The sequence below is a fragment of the Melanaphis sacchari genome, unplaced genomic scaffold (assembly GCF_002803265.2).
Source record: "Melanaphis sacchari strain LSU unplaced genomic scaffold, SCAv2.0 Contig492_pilon_pilon, whole genome shotgun sequence".
NCBI classification, from domain to species: domain Eukaryota; kingdom Metazoa; phylum Arthropoda; class Insecta; order Hemiptera; family Aphididae; genus Melanaphis; species Melanaphis sacchari.
This window is the reverse complement of record NW_020271329.1, coordinates 11,977-39,747: the sequence shown is the minus strand read 5'-3', so window position 1 is coordinate 39,747 and position 27,771 is coordinate 11,977. Positions and strand designations below refer to the sequence as shown.

The following is a 27,771-nucleotide window of genomic DNA, read 5'->3' as shown; positions in this document are numbered from 1 at the left end:
TCATTCCAGTTGATGATTCAGAATCACTTGATGAAGATTTTGAAGGACTTAATGTATTCTTATTAAAAGATTTAGTTAAATCACTTACAACAGTTTTTGAGGGTGAATATTTTGAAGAAGAACTATCTTCTATGTCCGTAGGGTTATAACAGTCATCCTTTCTGTAATTTAAAACAAAATAAATACACAAATAGTATAATTAATTAATATTTATTGTTATATTATAACATAATTAGGTTTAAAATTACTTTTTAATTATTACTCCTGTAATATGAGGAAGTTTTTTTGTGAGATCAAAAGATATAACTTTAACATCAATTTTGTCGTCCTTTTTAATTTTAGATCCTGACCACTGGTGATACGGTTCATTTTCAGGTCGTACTATAGAAACGTTGAACAAATTATGCACTAAACAACTGACATGATTATCACTTGTTTGGTTAACTACAGCTAAAAAACAAAGAAATCAGACACGTGATTAAAAATAAACACAAAATAGACTATACAAGTGATAAATTTATATCAAAATTAATTAACTCAAACAATTTTAAAATTCAAAATTATATATGACCGCTGTTCATTTATACCAGGCATGCCCAACTTTTTTCAACTGGCGTGCCACATTCAAAATGTATATTTGTACTGCCGTATATGCTTCATGAGTTTTTTTTTTTTTTGTTCATTTCAATAAAATATAGACTAGTCATAGGTATATCTATTGTACTTACACTTCTTATTAAGAATTGGCGTTACACATTTCACTTCGAACATTGAAAGATTGGTTAAAGAAAAACAAGCCCAAATTTCTCACTAATTTTTTTTATTAATATTCTAAAATCCAATGCATTTTTTTAATGTAAAAATTCAAAATTGTAAAATATTTTATATTCTTAAAAACTTAATAAAATACATTTTTTTGTAAATAATAATTTTTTTTTTTTACACCTATACAAATTTCTAATTTTTATAAAACGATCACGGGCCAGTTGGAACACCTTTGCGGGCCGCGGGTTGGGCATACCTGATTTAAACTAAATTATGGTATTAAACCAAATAATAAAATACCATATATATATATTTTAAATAAAATATTTAGGGAATTAATACATTATTAATTTTAGTTGTGGTAGTCTATATACTTTTAATTTCTTTATTTAAATTTTGTATGACAATAAATAAGTTTTGACATTAATAAAATTAGTTATATAAATATTGTTTAAGCATAAACCTAACTAAATATGTTTTGCTAAATAACTTGAAATAATTTAAGTTGTTGACTTTCCATAAAAAAACATAATGCATATTTTTTAGGTAGTGTAAAATGATTAATAAAGTGGGTCAGTTTATACATTCTATAACAAAAAAAAAATAATAAAAAATAAAAATTTCAGAATTTTATTGTAGAATAAACTTAAGTATAGGTTTTATATAATTATAACAATGCATAATTTAAGAAATTAGAAAATAAACTATTCTTCACTTGCTAATCTTCTTTATAATTTATAATTACAATTAAGTATTTTTAATTTAGCGATGATATTAAAAACCATTTGAGTTGAGATATGATAAATGGCACAAAATCAAAACTTTAGTACTTAGAAACCCATTTAAGGAGTGGTCAAAATGTATAAGTTATATTTCTTTAGTTAAATTATGTAATTAAAGTGAACTTATTAATTACTACTAACAAAAACAAAATACTTTTACTATATAAGATATATTATATATATATATGTATTATTTTTAATTTATAACTAATAAGTAGAGAGCGGATTTTTAGGTTTTTACATATTTTTATTGGTTTTATGCAGCTTTATGAGAGTGAAAAATATGGACGACTTATCCATCACAGGGTTCATAGGAAAAAATTTATTTAGCATATTAAAGCATATTTTGGACTTAATAAAATATTTAGCCTATTTTTCATATTTTAGAATATATTCTATTATTGTTCATAAAAAATCATATTATACATTATTAATTTATCGATTTGTGATATTTTCCAGCAACAATTTTTTCTAGGAAAAAAAATTATTTTATATAAGAATGATAAAAATTAAAAATCATCCAATTATCTACTTGTTTGTAATCAAATTGGTAATGGTGATCATTCTGTTACTCTTAATCCATGATTGTACTTACGATCTTATAATAATGTGATAATAATAATTTCTAATAATAAATCTATTTTTACTTTTATATTGTTTATTATTTTAACTTTTATGTCTGATGATTTAGTTAAATTTGTAATATTCATTTTTATTTTTTTAAATACCAAAAATTAATAAAAGTTTAAAATATTTACATAAACAGTGCATAGAGCCATATAATAAAACAAATGATACAGTATTACTAACTGATGGTGATATAGTTTAGTAGGTAACTAAGTATGAACTAATTTTGTTTTTATTAATTTTATTTGTTTTTTATAAATATTTCATTATATTTATAAAGGTAACTAAGTATGAACTGATTTATGTTTTATAGTTAAATAACTTAACTGTTACTAAAGACCATGCAAGTTATGTATTGTTTTTATTAAACTATTTTGTTTTTATATAATATATTTCATTATATTCATATACCTATGAACTGTTTTGTATTTTTTATAATTAAATATTTTATATGTTACCAAAAAGGAAAGGTACACAAGTTATTTATTGTTTTTATTGAATTATTTTGGAGAAAAAAACAAATCATATTATCTGCATATTTACAAGTTTAAGGAATATTTAGAGAATATTTAAGGGTTTTTTTAGAACATATTAGCATCATATTTTAAGCTTTTAAGAACCTAAAAATCCGCTCTTTACTAATAAGTAATAAATAGTTTACATTAAAATCAACAAATGGGGAAACACAGACTTCAATTATTGAATTCATTTAAATGTATAAGTACTTACGTAAATATCATATTGAAAAGCTAGCCCACTGCCTAAATAGCCTAAATCAAAACTGATAATGTCGAAGACTAACCTTCAATTATAGATCCAACTGGAGGTCTGAATATAAATACATCAACGTTGACAACTACAGTGATACAATGTCGGATATCAGCTGGAATAAGTTCATTCGAACTTATTTTACCAAATCCCATAATCAGTCCATTTAAACTGAAAATATTAACACATATAATAATTAAAAATTAACTGCATGCAATTAATACAAAAATTAAAAGTAACATGTAACAGTATAAACTTTCAACTTACTCAGAACAGTATGTAAACTTTAAATTATTAAGTTCATCTCTAATAGCTTTTGAAAACACTTTTGGATTGCTAGGAGCTGCATGAAAACCAAGTTTCAATTTGTACTTATGGTCTTTGTGCAAATACACATGGTGTGGTAAATTATTGGGATCCATCATTTTTAAGCAATATTAAAAATACATTCTAAAATTTGAAGTGTACAGCTTCAAACTGATACATCAGCATATTCGAAGTATTAGGCACCTACTACTCGGAATACTTACTAAATATATTATTAGTCAATTTCTGTAAACGTGTGTAATCACGATTAGAAATATTACATAAACGCCAAAATAATAACAGTTGAACATCAATAATCAAAATTATCAATAAAAACTAGATATTATTTACAAATAAAAATCACGTTTACTACCCATCACCACAGAATAAAAATATTACATTCAAACGTTAAAAACATAGACAAGAATATTAAAAGATAATAATCACTATTGGTGCGATGTACAAAATGTTTTTATTACATTACCCCACTGAGCATGGCACACAATTCTATGCTATTGGCGCGTGAAATGATATCATCTTATCAATAAACCATAAAAGAAAAAAATACAACATATCCGTTACAGAGGGGATAACAACATAGCGCAATTGCGACGAAAAATGTTCCAAATCTGAAATTACACTATTTAATCACCAAAGTTTATGCCTATTATTTTATAATTATTATTAATATTATTATACGTAATAGTGTAATACGTATTATGTCCAGTTGTATTACTACGAAATACATCTAAGTTTATAATTATAGACTACGATTTAATAGAAAATAAATAGATTATTTTCAATTTACACTAAGTCACCCTAACATATATTATAATGCATTTCAAATTATGAGCAAGGGATGTATTGATTGTATAACTGTTTGAAGCACGGCCCAATAAACATTTTACGGACATTCAACGTATATTATACGGCCATATTTAGTTTAAGAATAGTTTAATTGTGGTATATTTTTTGGGTCAAAGAGAGATATATTAAAAAAAAGTATAATCCATGAAATTAGAAACCGTTGCTACATTTTGGTGGTCAAAATAAAAACCCCACTATTTTCGTAATACTTTCTACCTTTTATTAATAATAAATTTAATATAAAATATTAGAATAAACCTATGTTATAAATACATGTCAGTAGTTTGTAATGTTTGTATAATAATTATTTTAGACTAGACTTTTTACGAAGACTTTCCTTACTTTATTTCCATGTGAATGTTGTGTCAATAATAACTTAGATTACATAATATTTTTATTTAAAATGTTTAGCTTATCATGAATTAAACAAAAATAAGTTAATTTTAGTGGCATTAATATGTGCATTAGGTTCTCAGTATTTTTCAAAATAATAGGGAAAAACAAACAATCAATTGACAATTGTGGGAAAAATCCAAAAAAACAGTTTTCAACAAAACTCATTTAAAAATTAACAAAAGTTTATCATAAGATTTTTTACAAATGATAATAAAAAAATTAACTGGAAAGTCAAATTATTTTTCAAGAACGTTAGAAATTCAATTTTTTACTATAGGATATTCACTTGTAAAATAATTATTTCTTCCCAACCGATTTTTGTTTTTTGTTGGAATTCAAAATAAGTAACAATATGTAATGATGTGCTTCCAAGCAATAATAATTAAATATTTATATAATAAAGTAAATAATTATGACCTTTAGCTACAAGTCATTTATTAATATAATCATGTAAGACAAAAATTAAATATTTAATTACAATATAATAAAATGACCTATGGTCGGATCATAAAAACAATAGATAAAATACACACACACGTAGGATATTAATTATAAAAAGGCCGGTCACCGCCAGTCACACTCAGTGTCCTTATTGTCTCTTTGTATAAACCATCACAAGCGAGAGTAAAAGACTACGCAGATCGTATGTACAAGAAGACATAAACATTGAAGATTGTTAATAGTAAAAATTAAAATATATATTCACGTATTAAAAGTTTTATAATAAAGTTAATGAGTTAAGTCAAATAAAATAAGTGTTGTAATTTTTTAATGCATACCAGTTACCTTCAAGACACCCATAGAGAAAACATTGTCAGAAAGAAGAAAAAGTAACACATCATAATAATATATATATATATATATATTTAAGTCCTTTTCATATTATTACAAAGTGACGCTCACCTAGTGGCTCTTACCACGATTAAAAATCCCCGATACAAAAAAATGATAATAAAATATTAATAAAATAAATAAATAAATGAATAGATAAAATTTTTGCCAATGTCACAAAATAATAATGATCAAGAGAATGAAATAGAAGAACCAATTTTTATTTCACTATCAGATGAAATAAACAAATTTAAAAAAACCACAATTAATTTCAGAGTTAAATAAAAGAAATTTAAATAGTACGGGAACAGTTGTAGAACTTAAAAACAGATTATTAAAATATTTAAACGAAGAATCTTGCTCAAACGATTTTGTAACAATAAAAGACAATTGTCAAAACTTAAATAATCAAACCAAAACAAATAAAATGAATAGTAAAAAACCCTATTTCAAACCTGGCACTTTTTCTGGATCTTTATCTGAGAGCATAGATGCATTTTAAAAAAAATATCAAAGAGCAGCTTCTATTAATAGTTGGACTGAACAAGAAAAATTGCAATATTTACCTGCATTTTTTAGAGGGCCCAACACTAACTTTTTATGAAAACATTGAAAATCAAAATTTTAATAAATAGGCTGTTTTAGAAAAAGAACTTCGAACTTAATTCGAACCCATAGCTCACAAAGATATGCTTCGATTATTACTCGAAAAAAGAAAGCAATTAGATGATGAATTACCTATTGCATATGTTGTAGGCATATGGTAAAATCAGGCATTTTATTAAATGCCTAGGCATATAGTCAAAGAATTTAATGTTTATGCAATTTCACTATCTGCCTAGTCATTTAAATAAATGCCTATTTCATGCCAGGCAAATAATAAAAAAAACATTTTGTATTATTTTAAAAATTTAAATATATTTTCTATCAGTTATTTATTGCTATTTTATAAATAAAAAAAGGTATGTATTATTTATTGATATGAAAAACACGTAGGTATACGAAAAAATATGTTTAATTTCGTGTTCATTATTATTTAGTGTTATTTTAAAAATGAAATCATATATATATATATTATACAAGTAATAACTAATTAGATGTAATAGACGTAAATGATAGTACGAATATATTGTATAGCCTATAGTCAGTATAGTACGAGTAATGAATACTATATATTCTTATTAAATAAAAATAAAAGTTCCATTGGTTTTTACCTTGGAAAATTAACGTACATAGGTACTAGGTTGTATGAGAACCTTATCTATATTGAGTACCGTGTGACAAATTAAAATCATATCGATTATAACGACATACATATGACGTTACGAAAAAAAACCCGACTTCGGTAAAATACATATAAAAAAAAAATAAATGAAAAAATTTGGAATAGATAAAACTACCTATATATAATAAACTTAACAGAAAAAATTAATTCATGATTATTCTAAGTATTAATAAATTAACATTAAATTTTGTTGTAGTCGGGTGCCTTCATTAGTTAAACAACAATGATGTGTTATACTTTAAATAACCCAACGAAGTGATGAATGTATTCATTTTACAATGTGTGTGTTTTTTTTTTTTTTTTTGTGTGTGTCTGTATACAGCATAAGTAGTCGAAATAATGCTTCAATTTCAAACTTCGGGGATAGTTTCCGATGACAAAGTGAATATCCTTGGTGCATTATAGAGGTAAAAAGTAAACATTTTCCAACAGTTTTCAAAAAAATCGAGAAAAACAAAAAAAAAATGAGGGAAAAACGGGAATTTTTACGCAAAACCAGTTTTCGACCAAATCGATTTTTTTATATCGTTGTAATTCAAAAACTAATCACTGTAAATACTTGAAATTTTCACCAAATGTTTATGTTAGCGTTATCTATATACAGTTTAATTTTCAAAAAAATTTTACTTTTTTTGAGTTATTTATAGACCACTGAAATTATCGATTTTTATGAGAATTTTTTTTTTGAAGTGTCGATAAAAAATGTTGGATGACCAAAAAATTTTAAAAATGTAATACAAGGTTCCTTATGAGTTGTTCTTATTGTAGCTAAAAAAAATTAAAAATCGTTAGTCACAATTTTTTTTTTATAAACGTTTATAGTTCAAATATTTACGAATTCTATCGAAAACGCGAAAATTTGTAAATAATTTTGAAGTTGAAAAATCATAAAATTTTTTTGTGTTTATAACTAAGGATTAAAAATACTACACTATGTTTTCCCTAAGTTTTTCTTAAAGTAGCTATAGTAAAAACTCGAAACATCATTACAGGAAAAATTTTAACTAACATTTTTAACTCACGCCTTCCCTCTGATAAAGCTTTTTACTTTTTGAAACCACAACATACATTTTTAATTTCAAATAAAAATGTTTTTTTGAAAAGCTTGTCGTTAACTTATTGGAGATAAGTGACTAAATCATTGCGATCGGTAGATCGTAGATGTTTGAAATGATTGTGATACACATACGTACCTATTAAACACGAAAGACTTTAAGGAGATTTAACTTACTACATTCTTGTCATATTTTATAATAAAAAATAGAACGAACTAATAGCCGATAAAATAACACAACAAAAAGGTTGATATATGTTAAACACAATTTTTAATAGCTACTAGCTATCTAATATAACCAAACAATATTAAATATTATACCTTAAATTTTAACGCAGTAAACAATAGGTAACGAACTGCGTTATGCGCAGCATAATAAACAGCGAAAAATTTTTTTAGTTTGTTTCCATAAGGAACGGCGACATTTTTAGCTTTACGAGTATATACGACAGACTCAATCTCTTCCTTTGGTGTGCCAGTTGGAACGTCTTCCAAAATGTCCACCGAGATGGACTCTTTTTCAATTACTTCGGTCGTAAAGGTTATCTTAATGTTAGGCATTGATATACATCTTCTAGCAGGCGGACCGGAGACATCGGACTTTGCCACGTCCGGTTCCGACGGGCTTTTGATGTTGTCATCCGCAACCTGTTCTAATACCGATGAGGGATGAGATAGTTTGATCTTATCTACTACGGCTGGGGCCATCATAGCTGCGTTAGGTTAGTAATTGAAAAAAATAAAGAATATATAGCAATGAAAATATTTCAAATATTTTGGAAAGAAATACAACAACTCGAGACGACATTTCTGAAGAACTAACTGCTGATGATATGGCATCTATGAAGTTTACCCCAATGACTTCTTGTGACGTTGATCGAAGTTTTTCAGTATACTAGTATACAAAACGACACTCACAGATAACCGTAGAAGATTTTTATTTGAAAATATTAAGCAGCATGTTATTGTTTAGTGTAACAAAGATTATAAATTAGGTAAAAAAAAAAAAAAATAAAAATACATTTAAACTCTATAACTAATAATTATTAATTAACATTAAACATTTTTCAGACTAAAAAAAAAGATATGCGAGAAGACAAAAAAAATTTTTTTATTGAATATATTTAAATATTTTTTTGATAAGATAAATTTTTCATAATGATGAATTTTTTATAAGTTTTAAGTTTTAATAATATTATACATACACAAAACTGTTCAAAATTTTGTTTTTATCGAAATTAATAACATTTTTAATGTTTTTAGTGCATTTTATTGATATTAAAGCATTTTTTTAAGGCGTAAGGTCGTATTACTAATAATAATAATAAAAGTAAACTATTTCTGATTTAAATAGTATTGTTGTATTTTAGTTTATGGTCTGTATTGTCCCAAAAAAGCTTTACATTCTGGGCACATATGTTCGATATTTGAGCAAGAGTCCATGTGGAAAGGTATTAAACAGCATCCACAAATACATCTAAAAAAAAATAATATAATTTTACATACATAAAATTAAACACTATTTATTAGTAAAAAAAAAAAATTAATTTTGTAAAAATATTAAATAATTATAAAACAATACATGTTTACAATGTGATCACAATGGTTTTAAGTAACCACTTAATATTTTGACTAGATGACCTTGTGTTGAAATGAGTTGTTGGAAATCTAAGAAATACTTAAGTGCAAATTAACTACAATAATTGATCATTAAATAGAAGTAAAAAATATATTATTTATTTGGCAACCACAAAGAGCTACTATGATACAACATAAGTATATAAGTAAGACCATAGGCGAAACTACGGGTCAGGCCAGTCAGGCTATGGCATGACCTAATACTGGCTGAAAATTTTTATAATGTATATTATATATTTTAATAATTATTTGGGCACATATTTTTTTATATATATTTTATTTGGCCTGACCTAATAAAAATGTTTAGTTTCGCCTATGAGTAAGACTACTATTTATATATATAATATTTATTTATTTCTTATAGTGGCTGCAATGTATCAACTCCAATATTAAGTTTTTAGTCAGTATTCACAACTGTTTATTTTTTTAAATATTTTGTCATCAGTTTTTTGCAATTATTTTGTAATTGTTTACTAAATGTGTGTAACCATAGACGTGCACACGATTAAGGCTGATTGGGCTTTAACCCCACCTGAGCTTTTTTTATACGTAGATGGGTAGGTACTTTGAACCTAAGAAAGTAGTAAGGCGGAAATTGATAACAAAATAAATCAAAATCATAGATATTTACAAAAATAAAAATGAACTTATTGCCCATGAGCATGGTAAATTTTTTTTCTTGTGTGACTGTACGGAGGGGGAGGGGTCAGATTGAATTCTGTGAGTCAGGACTCACAAATCTACGCAAGACTATGCGCGTAACTTATAATCAAGTTCTTAAAAAAACTGTTTGAGTATTCATTTTTTAGTAATGCGTGTTTATGAATTAATTAATATAGATTGTTTTTTTTTTATAAAATTTGTGGATTAATATTTAATTATTAAACATTGTTTCTGATTGTTGCGATTAATGAAACTATAATATTGTAGTTGGAAGCTGAGTAGAATATAAAATGCTATTAAGTTTCTATATAGATCAAATAATCTTAGCCCTTAGGATGAAACGTTAAGTATTTGATAAATGATGCAAAAATGTTTGTATTTACTAATTAAATTTTGAATCTCAAAGTTTGATTCTACAGAATATTATGTTTTTTTTTCTTTCAATACATATATTATATATTAATTTTTTTTTATTAATTTTTCATTAATTTTTTATTTATAAATGCAAACATCATTAACATAACTATTTTATGGTGCTCATAAATATTACATTGCTAAAATAAAATATGTTTCATAATATAATTATTTAACTTAAATAATTTTTTTATTAATCTTATTTTAAAAACCCGGCAACTAAGGCTATTAGCTGTGGATAGGAACAGTAGATTTTTTGTGCCGGGTTTGTTTTTTAGGGTTGGAACGTCTCTGCGTGTATCTGTTTGGGCCATAGATTCGTCACCAAAAACTGCGTACAAACTTGCAACATTTGCACGTAACGTAACGTAGACGTGTAACAGCAATAGACGTATGGACGTATAAAGGCGTAAAACCCTCGAGTAACAAAAGTTGATGCGCAACGAAGTTACATCGCGTTCCAATAGTTGTCGGAAAATTCGAGTCGCGTCAATAGATGTTGCTAGGTCGAGTTACGAATAGTGCGTCTACGTTACGTTACGCGCAAATGTTACAAGTATGTAAGAACCCTGGTGGTCTCACCCATCCCAGATTAGTGATGCCGGCCGATGCTTGACTTCAAAACACATTGTAGTGGCCGAGGCCAACCACCGCGCCACAACAGGTCACTTAAATAACTATTGTAATATACTTTAAAACAAAATGACCATCCAGCCAAAATATTGGGTGTTATCTAAAACCGTGATTACACTGTATAAACGAAAATATTTTCCTTAGACCAAATTATTATAACTTATAACAATGAAAATCAAAAGTGTTGTTTTATTACTTACCCACCCAAACATAACAGTAAACAACTCAACCAAGCAATAGCTTTATGTTTCTTTAAAACAACTGTATGATTTTTTTTGTTGCATGAACTACAGTAAATAAATGTACTTTTAGGACCCATCGGTTTTGGTGTTGCAGCTGGAGGCGATTGAGGCCATAAAAATAAGAATAAATATTAATAAAACATTTATGTCTTCACATAGACACACTGATGCAAATAATATATATATATATATAATATATAATATGTCATACTTTATGGGTATTAGTATAATAATTATCATTTTTGTAATGTAAAGTAGGCCACTTTATAAAATTTAAACCATTACTATGGAATATTAAGAAAATTAAAAGAGCAATTTTTTACAGCTATAAATAAAATATACAATTAATAGTAAAATAATTCTAATAGTTCTTATTAAATCTTAACCTATATATATATATATATATATATATGTATATATATATATATTTACCAGGCTTGCTCATCTCCATTTTATTTTATTTTATTTCTAGAATTTTTAAATCAACAAGTTTATGTTTTTGTTCGATTTATATAATAATATATATAAATAGTAAAATAATAATTAAGGAATGATAATTATGGCTATTAGGACAATTAAAAAAATATATGAGAAAGTATTAATTAAAATACTTAATAATAATTAACATGGTAATAACATAATTTGTATACACTTGTAGTATATAGTATATTATAACTAAATATATTCTTCAAGCGCCTTTTTGTCACGCACTGTAGTTAATTAAGATAAATAATTTAACTGAAAAATTAATTATTTTAAAAGAAAACTTAATGTGTAACAAGTACAAAGTACAATATTTATTTTTGCGCATTTATCCCACTACTAAGGTACAAAAGCACAAAATGACTTCACTTTTGGTCTATCGAAAAAATTAAGACGATTTGCGCTTTTGGGTTCCACTGAATTATAACAGGGGAATTATCGATTCCGTCGGCTACTATTTATAATATTTACACACTGATTCCGCCGGACATTGTTTATCCCCCCCCCATTGTATATGTATTTAAAATATATAGCAGTGATTCCTAAACTTTATTAGTTTACGTCACTCTGAAATTAAAAAAATTAATTGCGCCTCTTAAGAATAAATAACAAATTTATAGTAGGTATTTAATTATACAAATATTTGTATTGTTATGATAAAATAAATCAACAATAAATATTATTAAATTTCTGTTTAAAGTATTACAGAATTTTTAACTTTTATGAAAAAAATAACTATTACTTAAATTATTATTAATATTAATATTTAATCTTAATGCGAACAATGTGGTCAAAAGTTGGTTGGATGTATTTTTTATTTTTTTATAGTAACTTTCCGAAAATTTCCGAACTAGGTTTAATAAATTTACAATGGAAGGATAAACGACCGGTGGCCGACGGAATGAATATGCAATTATTATAAGCAGTAGCCAGCCGAATAAATATGTAAATAATATAAAGAGTAGCCGGCGGAGTCGATATACGCCAATATAACAATCTTAGTGATTTAATGGAATACAATTGTTGAAGAAATCAAATTCGGTTTTTTGTATTTCGCAACACTACGCCACTACACTACTCAGCAACGACTATACTTACCTGCTCGTAATACAAAAAAAACTATCTTAATTCTCTACAAAGATTTCGAACATAAATCGCATACAGTGCTTCCAGTCAAAAACCCTTCGTGTTATAACCAAAGCACCTTTTTATGTCTCAAACCAATCCCTACACCATGATCTTGCCATATCTTCTGTCCAAGATGTAGCAAAAACCTCCTATAAGCGATTCAACCTTAATATACAAAACCACGCAAATCCCTTAATAAAAAGCCTTGCGTCAGCAAACATTCCTGGTAATCCACAAAAAAGATTGAAAAGGCGGTGGGGCCGCCGTGCCAGGTCCTGCTAACTTAAAAAAAAATAAAAAATAATGTTTATATATATAACCTAATTTCATTCTAACTGTATATACTTGTATATTGTAAAAATTACTTAATTAATTAACTGTCAAAGTGCCTTCAATGGAAGGTTTCTTTATTCTGTTATTCTAGCCATAAAAAAATCTTAACATCACTAACACTTATTGGTTCTAAATGTAACAGATTGTGGAAATAAACATTTTAAGTTAAAAAAAAAAAAAATTCTAGTTTTAGCCCCTTCATTATAAGCTATTGCGTAATAACAATCTATAAAATATTAATAAATAATATCATTATACTTGAACCGAGTGAAATATAACCATCAATGACATTAACAAAACAATAATTATGAGATTTTAATTTTTAAATTATACTCACGTTGGACTTGAAACTGAGAAACAGGCATAGTAATTTCACTCATGTTTTCCTATCCAAAACGAATAAATCTCGATCGTATTGAATAATCACTGCTGATAAAAATAGACTTTAGTGAACCCGTATTATTCAGTTCAATAAATATTTAAAAAGAAACAAAATATTAAAATCAAAATTTATAGTGCGTTCTGTAAACAAAACGCGACCGTCGTGAGCAACAGAGCAATAATTAGTAATGTCGCAATGAGTACGGACTACGGAGTAGTGATTAGTGACACCTGACTAACGACTAACTGGTCGTCAACCGCCGAAGAGCAGTGTACAGGGTAGGGGGAATGGGACGTTTCGGCGTCGAAAGTTGGGCGCTGGACGTTTCGGCGAAATGTCGATTCGAAGACATCCGTTTCAGCGCGAGACCGTTTCGGCGATACCTACGTCAAGGTACTTTTCGGCGCGTAATACATTCGGCCAAATACTCGTAACAATGAACTTATGTCTATGATAATTATACAAGTTTGTTTCACTGTGCAGAGAGTTATAGAAATAATATTTTGATATCTCTTTATTAGTACGAATATTATTGTTATTATTATTACACGAGAGATTGTTATGAACATAGTTGTTCGATCGCGGAACGGTTTTTTTCTTTTGGCCAAATTATATATATCTCCTCGGGACACCACAGGTGTGGCAAAAGATAAGGTGTCCGGCTACAAGATAAAGCTGTGTCCAGCAAGCTCCCCCTCCGCTGTCTGGTGACAGTTCGTAAGCCCATGGCCGAATCGCTAGCCAGCTCGACGTCTGTGTGCCTGTCTTTTTACAACGGTTGACCTGAGAACAACGTGTTCGTCAACCGTTATTTTTGCGTGTCGCAACCAACAAAACCACATGTGATCACGAGGTGTCATTTTTGTTTTAACTCGTCAACGAAGAGCTTGTTTGCATCAGCTACAGTCGTCATCGGTGTCAAGGAGCCAATTGGTCCAGTGCTGTCGCCATCAGGTCCTACATTGTTGTTATACTCATATTTGTCCCCTCGTGTTCAGTGGCCAGTAAAATTATTATTTGTATACTATGACCTTAATGCCCAATTGTTATTATTAGTATACGATTACGTATTATTATATATTTTCTTTTATACCTGTGGCATTGAAGATCTTTGTACTTAAAGGCCTATAGAATTTTATTAGCGCACATTATTATAGGTGTAATTATTGTTTATTAATTTGTTATATTATATTATCTTATATGTAAATGCTCTGGGCGCCCGCATATTATTAATTATTAGTTAATGCGAACTTTTTCATATATATAATTTATTTGTAATATATATGTATACTGTACGCTAGGCGTTGCAGTGATATTGTCATTCTTAAATTTTGAGTATTTCGAATAAATTTATAAGTTGGTCACCCGATCCTTTGTCTATCATCTGCGCAAGTTGCGGCAGAAAACTGCCCTCTATCGTAAGCTCTGTCGCAGCGAAAACAATAGTCGATAATAATTTATGGTTGATCTGGCTGTAAACCAGTCAGATAATTTTATGATTTTCAGCCTATCACTGGGGTCGATATTTTTTTTTCATATTATTTTTTATTTACGTGCGATTTATATGCGCTGTCGAGGGAACTTCTTAATAGTCACAGTAGTACAGTACATTTATTTATACGTATATATACCTAATATCGATTGATAAATAATATTATACTTTAATTATTATTTTATTTATATTATAATGTATAGGTCATCCTATTTATTAAATCTTGTGTGAATTTAAATTCTTCGTATTTTTTTTTAACCATTATACGGTGCGAGTTGTCGAGCCAACTGCTAGCCAAGAGCTCGCGACAGCGCATACATTAACTATAAATAATTATAACTATTTTGGTTCATTTATTTATTTATTTATTTATTAAATTTATAAATTGAAATAAACATGGTACTTATTTTATTATCAAATACAAATTTTACATTATAATTACAATTTTTTTTACTAATAATTTTCGCTGAAACGGTCTCGCGCCGAGACGTCCTAGGATCTAGATCCTGCAATCGATGTAAACGTCTCACTTAAGGCGGGATCCCAAGGCGCGTGGCTAAATAAAAATAAAAAAATAATAAAACAATAAACATAACGTATTATGTTATATTTTTAATAATTGATTAATTTTAATTTCGTATATTATATTAATACACGAATACATTATTATTATATCTAACCATTATATATTAACAATTAAATTATTTACAATCATCATTGTACATTCATCAATCCATTAATCATGATTTTATAATTATTTCATATGTACTTAATGATTATCACAAAATGATGAAAAAAATATTATTATTAATATAATTAATATAAATACAAATATATTAATATAATATAGATAAATATTATTATTTATCATTTTATGATATTCAGTACGTACATACGAAATAATCACGAAATAATAATTAAATTGTTGTATATCGTGTATTGTGTAAGTTAATATATATAACCATTAAACTAATTGCCACGGTTCGTAATATATTATATCTTAATTATTTGATAATTTTTAATTTTGTACCAGTGGCGGTTTTGGTGTAAGGCAAGTGAGGCGGTGCCTCACCTAAAAATTTTAGATAAAGAATAACTGTTGCATTAAAATAATTAGTTTTTATTAAATTACCTTTTTGTTTCTTCTTTCATTTGTATAATTTATTATTAACAGTCAAAATTCTGTCATAGGTAGTAAAATGTCGAAAAAAAATTGTATTTTAATTTAAAAATTATTTTGTAGTATCAGTTAATGCGCGGAAGTACGGCCGTTACATGGGCGCCCATAAGTAATATTTTAGAGGGGTCAAAATAAAAAAATTTTCGAATGTAAGATAATAAAGATTTATTATACACTATACATACATGTTATATTTTTATCTGTATATATAATATGTTACGGGTAAAGTGGAATATTCGGACAATCAGGGCCGGCTCTAGCTTTTTCAGCGACCAGTGCAAAAATTATGTCGGAGCCCTTCACACTCTTTTTAAACATTAAACAGGAAAAATTAAGGAAATTAGTCAAATTCAAAAAAATATACTTTCTTAGTTTTGTTATTATTGTATAGTAATTATCAATATAAAATATAATTTATTATTAGTAAACTACTTTGTTACAGAGGTACTAAATATAAAAAAAATCTAATGTAAGTTTACTTTTCTTGCTTTTTTATCTGCAAATACTTTAATTAGTTCCGAGAAGTCCAAATTTTGAGCAAAAGCATTTTCAATAATCAGTGTAGCTAGGGATGTCAATGTGGCTTGTGCAATATTTGACCTAAGGTAAGTTTTTGTTAAGTTTGGAGAAACTTCTTTCTCCACTTGCGACTGTGACCGGTATGGTAAACAAAATTCTTAATGAAATCCATATTAAGGGGTATAAATCCTCTAATTGATTTTTTTAAATTAGTTAAGTACATCGAGGGGTGAATTGCAATCGTTGATTTTGGTGAAGTGTTGTATGCTAATTAATTCGTCGCAAAGAAAAACTGCTTCAATTTCTAACCGATCAATCAAAGCTATTTGGAGATCAGCGCAATATTTTAGTAATTCATCCTTTTCTAAGCTAGAATTTTACTGAAATTATAAAGAAATTTTTCTAAAATTTTCTAATTTTAACGCCTCTCGCGCGCGCCCCTGTACCGTCACACACGTCGATCGTATCTAAAGCCGGCCCTGCGGACAATGTATACAATGTCCAAGGTATATTGAGAAATGTAAATTGTGAAGTATTTATACAAAATAATCTGCATAATATATTATGTTTTTATTGCAAATTATTAATATTACATTATTATACATAATTAATAATCATCAAATGATAAATTAGCTTAAATTATACATTTAAAATATTGTGAAGTACATTTATTCTAACAATTACATAATTAATAATTAATTAATTTTTATATTATTATTATTTTTATTTAATCTAATTTATTTCACTAAATGTTTTTTTTATAAAATAATTGCTAAACACAGCAATATTTATTAAAATTGTTCTATTTTTTTTTTTTTGAATCATCTATACTAATAATATTGCCCAGATATTGTATTAAAAATATTTTTAAAAAAAATCATATATTAAAGGTAATGTATAGTCATTATCACCACCACGGTTCGAAATATATTATATCTTTGATACTTGATCGTTTTAAATTTTGTATATTATATTAATACTCATATATATACGACCATTATTAACAATGACATTATATTTACATACTACAGTCATCATACGACATCCATTAAGTAGATGCATATGAAAAAAATCCAGCGCGTAACAATACACAGATATAGGTATGCGTGGTGGTGATAGTGACTTTTTCAATTATATTTTTTCTTATAAAACGTCCTAAACTGAGCACAATTTATTAATTATCAAAATCGATTGAATACGGCTCACAGGTAAAAATGTAGACGTAAATAATGTCACAAATCAACAATCTAATAATCAAATGTTTGATAATAAAATTAATACGAATAAAGCTTCGTTTTATAAAACTAATCAAAAAAACTTTTAAATCGAGAGAGTGCGGTTAGGCTCCCTCTGTGCCAACAAAAAAAGTTCTACCGAAACACAAAATTGTAATATAGCATTGTTAGATTCAATAATTGGAAAAAAATTTAAAAACGATGTGATCTCGTTTCCGACACAAAAATTTAAAAAATACATAAAACAAAACAAAAAGCAAAATAAAATTGACATAGACGATTATAATATAAGTAATTTATAAAATGAAAATAAAATATCAACATCTAGCAACTATAATAGTATTCAATATGACTTATGAGTATAAAAAAATAATAGCTGAAAAACGAAAAACTAATGACAATACAATAAATAAGTATATTACGACATGTAATCCGGCTACATTTGAACCAGGTCTAAGACTTGAGGTAATATGCAATATTAATAATAAACAATATAATTTTGTAATAGACACTGGGGCTACCATGTGTATAATTGATGTTGATAACTTACCTTTAGAAATCAAGCCAAAACCAATGGATAGTGTAAAATTAATAGCAGCAAACGGTTCGATATTAAAACTGCTTGGTTAATACAATGAGTTATTGTAATTCTTCGAACGAAGTAGATCAGGTTGCAGATTTAGGAGAACCAATTTTACCATGGGCAAATTTTCAAAAATATTTTAAAGTATTGAGAGTCATTGAGGATAATTTTTTTTTATAAAAAATTGGAAGTTAAGTGCTTAATTTGTGTCGGTACAAAGTGTTAGGTGGATTCACGTTCCAACTGTAATTTAAGAAAACATTTAAGCGTAAGCACTATCTGTCTTGTGTGTATTAAATTAATTTTAAATACCACACAAATACACAATTTAGTTCTTACTTACAAAAATATAAATTATTTGTTAAAAGTTAAAGGTTATATTATTTAATTGTATTCAGACAAAACATCCAAATCTATTAAAAACAATTGATAATGTAGCAAACAAAAACATTTCAAAAAGATCTAATGATGGATCATTGAAGAATAATGCTTGTAATTCTTTAAAGCAATCAGATAAAAATAACGAGACAAAACAACCAGTTTTAGAAGATTGTTTGAAGAACAAAAAGTTAACTAGTCAAAGTAAGAATATGAATTGTTTATTTTTTTTTTTTTATCCTATTAAATAGTTATTAGTTATTGCACTTTCAAGTTAGGTCATTAAAACAAAAGTACAGTTATTGATTTACAACGTGCATGATATGTTGAGATATTTTAGTGTTATGATTTAATTACCTACCTACTTTTAATTCTGATTTATTATATTGGAGCTTTAACAAATTTTTATTTTAATATATACCTATACAATATTATTCTTTATACATTTAAACAGAAATTTGACAAACATAAACATACAAATATATTTTACTATCAAGTGAAAAATAATAATTTTTAATTTTTAATTATTAATTACTTATTACTTATTAATACTTACAAATTGTTTATCATAGTACTTTATAATTTTAATTTCAGGTACCTACTTTAGATCAACTACTGCAACAATTTATTGTGAGTGCTAATGTACCATTTAGAATTATTGAAAATCCAGTTTTAAAGGAAATAATTTCTGAAGGTTTTCCAAACAAAAAAATTATTTCTCGGCCTACATTATTGAAAAAAATTGAGTGATTTTCAAGAATTATCCTTACAAATGAAATTTGAGATGTCCAAATGTCCCCATATTGCTATGGTTGCATACGGTTGGTCGATTTTTAAAAAGTAAAATTGTTTTGTTTAATTTAATTTAACAAGTTACATGCCTATCTATTATTATACCAATTTAATATTATATTTTGTTAGATCATACATTGGAATAACTGTCATGTGGATTAATGAACATTTTTCAAGAAGTACTCGTATTTTAGCATTGAATCGACTAGAAGGTTCACATACGTTTGATATATTAGCCAAAGCTATGGATGCAGTATACATTCAGTTTGAGATTTCAGGTAAATTATCTTATTGTACTACTGACAATGGTTCTAATTTTGTAAAATGTTTTAAGTGAGTAATTAATTATTAATTTGTAATTATTGCTCATAACATTTGTTTCTAACAAAATCCATTTAGTTAACCCTGTTTTAACCACTATAGTTTTTTTTATTGTTTAGAATATCTGGTCATATATTTGGTAATGAAAATGCTGAAAGTTTTATTAGATTACCAGTGAACGATTCAATAAATGAAGATTTAGAAGAAATTGATGTAATAAACTTGAACATTCTAAATGATGAAGACAATGATTTTGATTTGCAATATACTTTACTTAAACACCATCGATGATGTACACATACAATTAATTTAATTGCAACAGTGGTAATTAAAAATGTTTTTAAGTAGTTAACCTGAAATATTTAAATTATAAAATATAGAATTTGTTATTTATAATTTTGCTAAATAAAATACAAAATATTTTTATAGAAAAGATTGGGTTTTGAATATAATAATAATGAATATTTATTTAGCAGTCTTAAAATACTCTTTAGATATAAAATACATATTTAAATAAGTACATTTTTTTTTTTTTTTTTTTGTCAGTTTAAACTTTAAATAGTTTAAATGATAAAAATATAACAAAATATTCTCCGATATGAGTAAAGTTATGCTTGACATTAAATATTATCTATTTAAATTCCAGTCTTAAATATCATTAAATTATGTTTGTTTAATTTTTTTTTATTATATATTACAGATTTGTACAAATAAAATAATTTATTTGTGTAACTTATTTCCAGGACTCTAAAAAAACTTTGTCTAATCCTGCTTTTAAAAAACTATCTAGAAACACTTGCCAGATCTATCACTTTGTGGAATAAACAAGGTCGCTTAACTAAATCAGCTGATTTAGTTAAACAAAATCTTGGCGTTTATTTAATCACGCCCAACGAAACACGTTGAAATTCATTGTATGATGCGGTGATGTTGATTAATAAATTAATAAAAAATAATGAACCCAAATTTAGAATTGTAATGAATGAATTGGGTAATGCTAGGTAATTTATAAATTCTAACAATATAATATTAATTTATTAATATTTAATTATTTATGTTTTTTATAAATAATTTTTTCAGATTTAATAGAACTAATATTGATTTTATGTGTCAATATCAAACAATAATGGGGCCAGTTTTAATAAGTTTGGATTTACTTCAAGGTGATACTAACATATATTTTGAACATCTCTTACCTACTATTGAAGAATTAATTTATAAATATAAATTAATGACAAATGATCAAACAATTTATAATTGTATGAAACCCTTATTGACTGCCATACTTATAATGGTATATAATAACATTAATAAATACTATTAAGAGGATTGCAAACGTACATTTCTAAGGAGTTTAGTATAGGCAATAATATAAAGGGCGCGTGCAAGCTTACAAGTGTGTGCGTAGTAATTAATCATTAGTGTTAGTGACACCATCTCACTGGTGGGGAACGGTGAGGGCGGAGATTCTGAGAACACATTATTTTATTATGTGGGCTATTAGCAAAAATAACATACCCGTTGTTGTCACAGATATACACTAATACTAGATAGCAGTCTTCTTGTTATCAGTGAAACACGCCGCCATATGCAAAGAATACTCTCGGTAAACAAACGTTATCACTTAGTAAACAACAACAATAATATTATGATATTCTGTTCAGTCGTTCAGTATTCTAGTTGAATAATAAATTACTTATCATTGGTAAATAGTAAATTAAATTATAATTTATAGCTATTATACATTTTTTTTACAACTTCATAATGCCTACTTGTTGCGTTGTTCCAAATTGCAAATCTCGAGGAAGTACTGATAGCGATTTCCACTTTTTTACGTATGTACAATTCAAAATTTTTTATGTTTTGAAACAAGAGTAGATATCTAAATACAATTTAAATATTATATCTAGGTTTCCAATTAATGATGGAATTCGTTTGGAAAAATGGATGTTGGCTATAAATCGTCAAGGATTTATACCAAAGAAGTCGAGCCGAATATGTAACATCCATTTTTTAAAAACAGATTTTGTTAATAGTCCAGGAGGCAGTTACAAGTTGAAACTTAAGCCCAATAGTGTGCCATCAGTTTTTCCTGGCATACCTGTAGCATCAAGTAAATCATTAATCATTATCAACATTTAATAACATGTTTTATGTATATTTAGTTAATTTTAAAAAATTGTATACTATCTACAGCTTCAATATCCAGTGAATCACCTATGCATCAGTCAGATGTCTTAATTACAACACCAACAAGAAAGCGACTATTATTATCGTCAAGTGATGATGATAATAAAGACAAGTCATGGGTTTGGTCATGGACAGAAACTAAGATGCCAAAAGCAACAAGTTCCCCTGTACTAATTACTCCATCAAAAAAAATGCGTTCAGAAATTAGTTTCCCTGTGTCACCAAAAATTCCAACTAGTACTCCAACTAAGTACAAAAAACAAATCCGGCTTTTAAAACAAAAATTAAGAAGACGAGAAGCCACAATAAAGAATATGAAAGGGCTCTTAGATAATTTAAAAAACATAGGTATAAAAAAAAAATGTTTTCTTAAAATAACTACTTAATTTTTAAAGTACATGAGTAATGACTTGTGATAAAATGATTTAATAATGTTGTTCTTTATAACTATACCCAACCAAAAGAGAACATGTAAAATCATAAAATGTATTTTTTATAAGTGTATTCTATAGAATAACTAATTAAAAAATAATGTAACAGCATTTCTCATCATCAGACTTATTAAACCCTGTGAGTAAACGCCAAAAATTAACAAAAACTATTCTTTTTTATAATCAATAATTATATGAACACTTACTTTACGTTTTTTTGCTAAGTGTACAAATTCATCGTTTTTTTAAATAATAATAATATCATGTAACTACCTTTTTTTATACACAACTAAGTTTGTTTAATAATATATTTATAATAATGTTGTATGTGCCTACCTACTTATATTTGTATTACCTACTGTTTACTAATTGTTATTTTTGTTAATAATATAAGTAATTATAATTAGGTAGTACCTGTAATTTATATCCTAGTATTTTTGACAATGTTCCCTTATTTCATATTTCATAATTCATAAAACATTACAATTTAATTATATCCCAAATTTACGTAGATTAGTATAAATACATACTGTATAGGTTAATTAACAGTTTTGTCTAATACTATAAAACAGAGAACTGAAAAAGTGAGAAATAATAAAATATAGGTAAGTACTAAGTAATACAATGATATAAATAAATGTCTATAATATAATAATATGTATTATACTGATAAAAGTCTAATATTGATAACGTTTGTTTACCGAGTTGTATTCATTGCATATGGCGTCGGCCGTCGGTTTCAATTATTTTGCGGCGGTGTATACGAAGACGGCTATCTAGTATTAGTATATATCTGTGGTTGTTGTACACAATGTACACAATGTTTGCTTTCATGTAAGTACATGAAATAAAATATTTACCTTTAAACGAATAGTTGATGCGTTTACCCCCAACATATTTTGCAACTATACTATTGTAACCTTCAACATAATTGTTATTTACATGATGTATCAAACTATTAGCATGATATGCCACTAAATTTACAGCTGATATCAAATCATTCCATACACCACAATATTTTGTAATTCGAAAACTAAATCAATCTCATTAGATTTACTACCCGTACAAAAATACCTAGATACAAATTAAAATTGCAATATATGATACAAAATATCTATTAATTATTATACCCGTCGCATTTGTCATGAGATCCAAATTCAAGAAAAGGTCCATTCAATGTATCAGTCTTCAATTGTTTGACTTTTTCATGGTGTGGTATATTCATCTGTTTTTTATACATTATCGCCTCTGAAACAGCAAAACTATGCAAAATACATATAAGGTACAATATATAGATATATCATAAATATTATTGTCTATTTTACAAATTAGTAAAGCATATATATTTCGTGTTATAATGTTATAAATGTTATAATGTATATTCAAATATAAAATATAGGTATCAAAATTATTTACTTACCGTAATCTCAATAAGTTTTCTTTTAATTTCGTTCTGATAAAGCCGGGTACAATATTTCCAGATGAACTTTTCCTTTTAGTAGAAAAATCCCTAAGACGAATCGATTAATTTCGCAAAATGTGGTTCGTGCATTCAATTTTCTCTACTAAAAGATCAGCTCCGTATGGTTTTATCATTCTTAATTTTTTAATAACGCTGCTGTCGCTGTCTTCTAATTCTCTTAAAAATCTCGATGTACAGCAAAATTATATTTACGAATATATACGAAAAAAAATTATAATGAAACAATAAACATATCATTACTACATACAATTATTATTCTCATTACTCATAACAATATTACTCGTATCATTAAAATATATTATAATTATCGTGAATTTTAGAACGATACAGTATAATTAAAATAAAAAATAAAAATTCAAACGGGTGCTCAACTCACTTTGGTCATATTAATACAAAATTAGCGGTGTGTTAAGAATAAATTAAAACAGCAACACTAAAATTATTCCAAAAAAGCTGGGCAAATTTGCACTTCCTGATATTTCTTCAAACATTTTTTTTTACGCATGTATACATTTCACTGACCTCTCTGTAGAATTTTTTGTGTAATCGTATAAAATAAATATTCTCTTTGTTTAAGAATTCACTATTTTTTTTGAGTACAGTTACCTAAAAGTTATACTATGTAATATGTATCATTTAAACAGAGAATACTAATATTATGTATTATATCAATGAAGATTGTATATCTCAAAAAGAAGGAAGATGAAAAAAAAACGTATTTTCTATACGTCTAGAAAATAAATAAAAAAAAAAACGATCATATTATAATGTGTAATATTTAATGCATTAACGCTTTTTACGTGCCTACCTACACCTTAAGCTGTAGAATTTTATTTAATTTTAAGTTAATTTGATCAAAATGTTTTTTAATCTATAACAGAGGTGGCCAGCAAGAATATACTTACGAGTTACGAGCCACCCAATATATTAATAAATATAGAAGACCCAAAATAAAAAAATTCATATTACTGTATGTATATGATTATCGTAAAAAAAGATAATTATATATCAATTGTAATAAAATATATAAAATGCGAAAAATATATCTATATGATAATAATTAAAAATAAAAATAAATACATATTTAAATATTATATCAAAAACACCTTTTTTTGTAAATTTTTTCTATAAATTGAAATTTAATAAAATATTATACTTCTTCAAAGTTCAAATACATAAATTCATAAATTCATATTGAAATTAATTTTTTGTATTAAGTTTGTATCTTACGATAAAATGCGAGCCATATAAGTTTATGACAAGAGCTGCAGTTTAATCACCCCTAATCTATAATTTATTGTCTAATAATGATAAAATGTAAATTTTTAAGTAACAGGTTATCGGTGTATATTATTATAATTTTTATTTTAAAATGTACATAGAAAATAAACATTTGCAAGCTGTTTGATGTTTATATGCATTTTTTTAATCCAAAGTTATAGTTAATTTGATTTTGATCGAATTAAATAATTAAGGCTCATTAACCTAATGTGAATTAAAAATGTGTTTATTTACCTAACTCCAAAACTAACTTAATTTCCATTAACGACTGCATATATATATATATATATATAGAACTTTAAAATTAATTTCATAAAGGCGTTAAAACAGTTTGAAATCCGTGAATACACAGGCTTTTTTATATATTAAAAATTTGAATTATTTTATTTACCGGTGAAAATCCAAATATTCATAGATCTAAAACCGTTTTAACGCTAACATAATTATACCTAATAATAATATATGCACAATTTTATGTAAGTAATAACGATTAACTAATATAAAGTATATAAAGTATCTATTTATCTATTAATGATGTACGTATATTATTAATTTATAAAAAGAATACATGGATATTTTTGAACCCGTGTCATTAATCCATGAAAATCTTGTTCATGAAATAAAATAATAATGATCAAAATCATTGTAAAAGCTCAGAATATATGCATTCCTTGACTCACTAAAAATCTTAAACGTAAACAAATAAATATTAAATATTTTGCGAAAAAAAAGAATCGAGTGATAGACAAAAGCTATATTTATCCGACGGCAAGATAACCTGCAAGAAAAATATTAATCTCACGCTCGGAATCGTGGAGAAAACCCAAACTGAGAACAGTTTTGGAATTTCATATTTATAACACCCCCAATACATCAGGACAATTTTTAACGTCCACGTTGACTATATTTATCAACGGCCGTATTATATTCTTTTTTTAAACATTTCATTATTTAAGTATTAGAATTTTAATGTACATTTTTTCAATAGTCAGTCAATACTCAACTATTAACTTTATTATTCACTAAACAGTATTTTTTTGTATGCTTTTTAAATATTTAAAAAAAAAAAATGTTTCATCAGAGCTAATTTAATATATAAACTATAATAATATTTAGTATATTGTGATCAAGCACTATACTTGATTTGCAGCAGAGTATTTGTTAGGATAGTCAGAGAAAGTAAGGTAACGCATATAAAAATACAACTCTCTGAACACTTGAGTCCAAATTTTAATCGATATTTTATATTTTATTTTCTGTTGTCTGTTCTTTGATTATTTATGGACTATTTTTGCCTAGTTGGCGATATTTAATTAAACAAATAAATAATTTAAAACATATTGTTGCTATTGTCAACCATATAGTATTGAGGTATAAAATGCTTGTGAAATAACTGTTTGCATTTAATATCGTTTCAGAAAACACACCGTACGGTTGTTCTAACTTTTTAAATCTACATATTATTTTATTCACATTTTAATACGATGAACGATAGTATGAGAAACAAAATAATGATTACTGCGACTTCATCTAACACTATTTCGGCAGAAAAATTCGGCAGTTTACCAATTACAGTTTTGGAAAGCCAAGTACTCCCGAAAGAAAGAACATATAGTAAGTCGATGCCAAATATTAGTATTTTGACAACTGGCCGTGATGGTGTTAAAGTTAAACCCGTCAAAGTCCCAGTGCAACAGCCACCAATAGCACCAACTTATTGTAATCAACTGATTAAATTGGAAAATTGCTCCGGGCCGCAGTTTAGGATATTGATGGCCATAGTAAATGCCAGATTGATGGCCCCACCCGAAGAAGTCCAGATCCCGTCCCCTGATTCCTCGTCGCAGATTTCGGATGACAACACTGAAGACCATTCCGAATTTACCCGTTCACCCGCAAGAGGGTGTTTATCAATGCCAAATATTTTATTAAACTTGCCGCCTACAGATATTATAGGAATAGAGGACATCCCTATGCCAATTTCACCACACATTTCTGATATCGAACCTATCGAACCTAGTACAGAAGTTCCGCCTGTTAGCAAACGTAAAAGAAAACGCCGTTCCTTATGGAAAAGAACGAAAAAGCTTTTCCTTCGGTTAATATGTTGCGCATAATGCAGTTTGTTATTGTTTACTAATAGTAGGATATTTTGGTGTGTTCTGACACCTGAGCCCTCAGCCGCCCCGCCACCCCCCCCCCCCCATTCATCCACACCATCGGCCGCCGCCGCCCACGGATAATAGATATACGGTCGAAGCCACACCCCCCCCGCCCCCTCACAACGAC

General features: G+C 26.9%; 3 protein-coding genes, 1 long non-coding RNA gene and 1 pseudogene across 4 annotated transcripts; 3 read left to right on the top strand and 2 right to left on the bottom strand.

Annotated features, from left to right (window-relative positions):
* Window positions 1-4: 4 nt before the first annotated feature.
* On the bottom strand, window positions 5-3,594 carry LOC112598612 (DNA-directed RNA polymerase I subunit RPA43-like; the record flags this gene model as incomplete). Its single annotated transcript, XM_025345135.1, has 4 exons — window positions 3,210-3,594; window positions 2,977-3,113; window positions 249-450; window positions 5-161 (listed from the first exon to the last, which is right to left on the bottom strand). Coding segments are annotated over exons 1-4 (654 nt in total), but the record flags the coding sequence as incomplete, so codon positions are not given.
* A 5,388-nt stretch (window positions 3,595-8,982) lies between these two features.
* Window positions 8,983-13,795, bottom strand: LOC112598613 (lipopolysaccharide-induced tumor necrosis factor-alpha factor homolog). Its single transcript, XM_025345136.1, has 3 exons — window positions 13,553-13,795; window positions 11,230-11,365; window positions 8,983-9,158 (listed from the first exon to the last, which is right to left on the bottom strand). The coding sequence occupies exons 1-3, from the start codon at window positions 13,593-13,595 to the stop codon at window positions 9,053-9,055; spliced, it is 285 nt and encodes a 94-aa protein (XP_025200921.1). The 5' UTR covers window positions 13,596-13,795; the 3' UTR covers window positions 8,983-9,052.
* A 5,236-nt stretch (window positions 13,796-19,031) lies between these two features.
* LOC112598616 lies at window positions 19,032-20,405 on the top strand. The gene is made up of 4 exons (XR_003114898.1): window positions 19,032-19,188; window positions 19,579-19,824; window positions 19,906-20,054; window positions 20,217-20,405. It is a non-coding gene; the product is annotated as an uncharacterized LOC112598616 (long non-coding RNA).
* A 290-nt stretch (window positions 20,406-20,695) lies between these two features.
* LOC112598611 lies at window positions 20,696-21,399 on the top strand (annotated as a pseudogene).
* A 367-nt stretch (window positions 21,400-21,766) lies between these two features.
* On the top strand, window positions 21,767-22,863 carry LOC112598615 (THAP domain-containing protein 4-like). The gene is made up of 3 exons (XM_025345137.1): window positions 21,767-21,932; window positions 22,008-22,210; window positions 22,294-22,863. Exons 1-3 carry the CDS (start codon window positions 21,862-21,864, stop codon window positions 22,671-22,673), a joined length of 654 nt encoding a protein of 217 aa, XP_025200922.1. The 5' UTR covers window positions 21,767-21,861; the 3' UTR covers window positions 22,674-22,863.
* Window positions 22,864-27,771: the final 4,908 nt, after the last annotated feature.

What these genes read in the sequence shown, in the direction of transcription:
- LOC112598613 (XM_025345136.1), bottom strand. Translation starts at nt 13,595, where the DNA reads ATGAGTGAAATTACTATGCCTGTTTCTCAGTTTCAAGTCCAAC. An exon ending in TTCTCAGTTTCAAGTCCAAC is followed by an intron (nt 11,366 to 13,552) that starts GTGAGTATAATT and finishes AATCGCCTCCAG; the next exon opens with CTGCAACACCAAAACCGATG. An exon ending in TTACTGTTATGTTTGGGTGG is followed by an intron (nt 9,159 to 11,229) that starts GTAAGTAATAAA and finishes ATTTTTTTTTAG; the next exon opens with ATGTATTTGTGGATGCTGTT.
- LOC112598615 (XM_025345137.1), top strand. Translation starts at nt 21,862, where the DNA reads ATGCCTACTTGTTGCGTTGTTCCAAATTGCAAATCTCGAGGAAGTACT. An exon ending in AGCGATTTCCACTTTTTTAC is followed by an intron (nt 21,933 to 22,007) that starts GTATGTACAATT and finishes TATTATATCTAG; the next exon opens with GTTTCCAATTAATGATGGAA. An exon ending in TGGCATACCTGTAGCATCAA is followed by an intron (nt 22,211 to 22,293) that starts GTAAATCATTAA and finishes TACTATCTACAG; the next exon opens with CTTCAATATCCAGTGAATCA.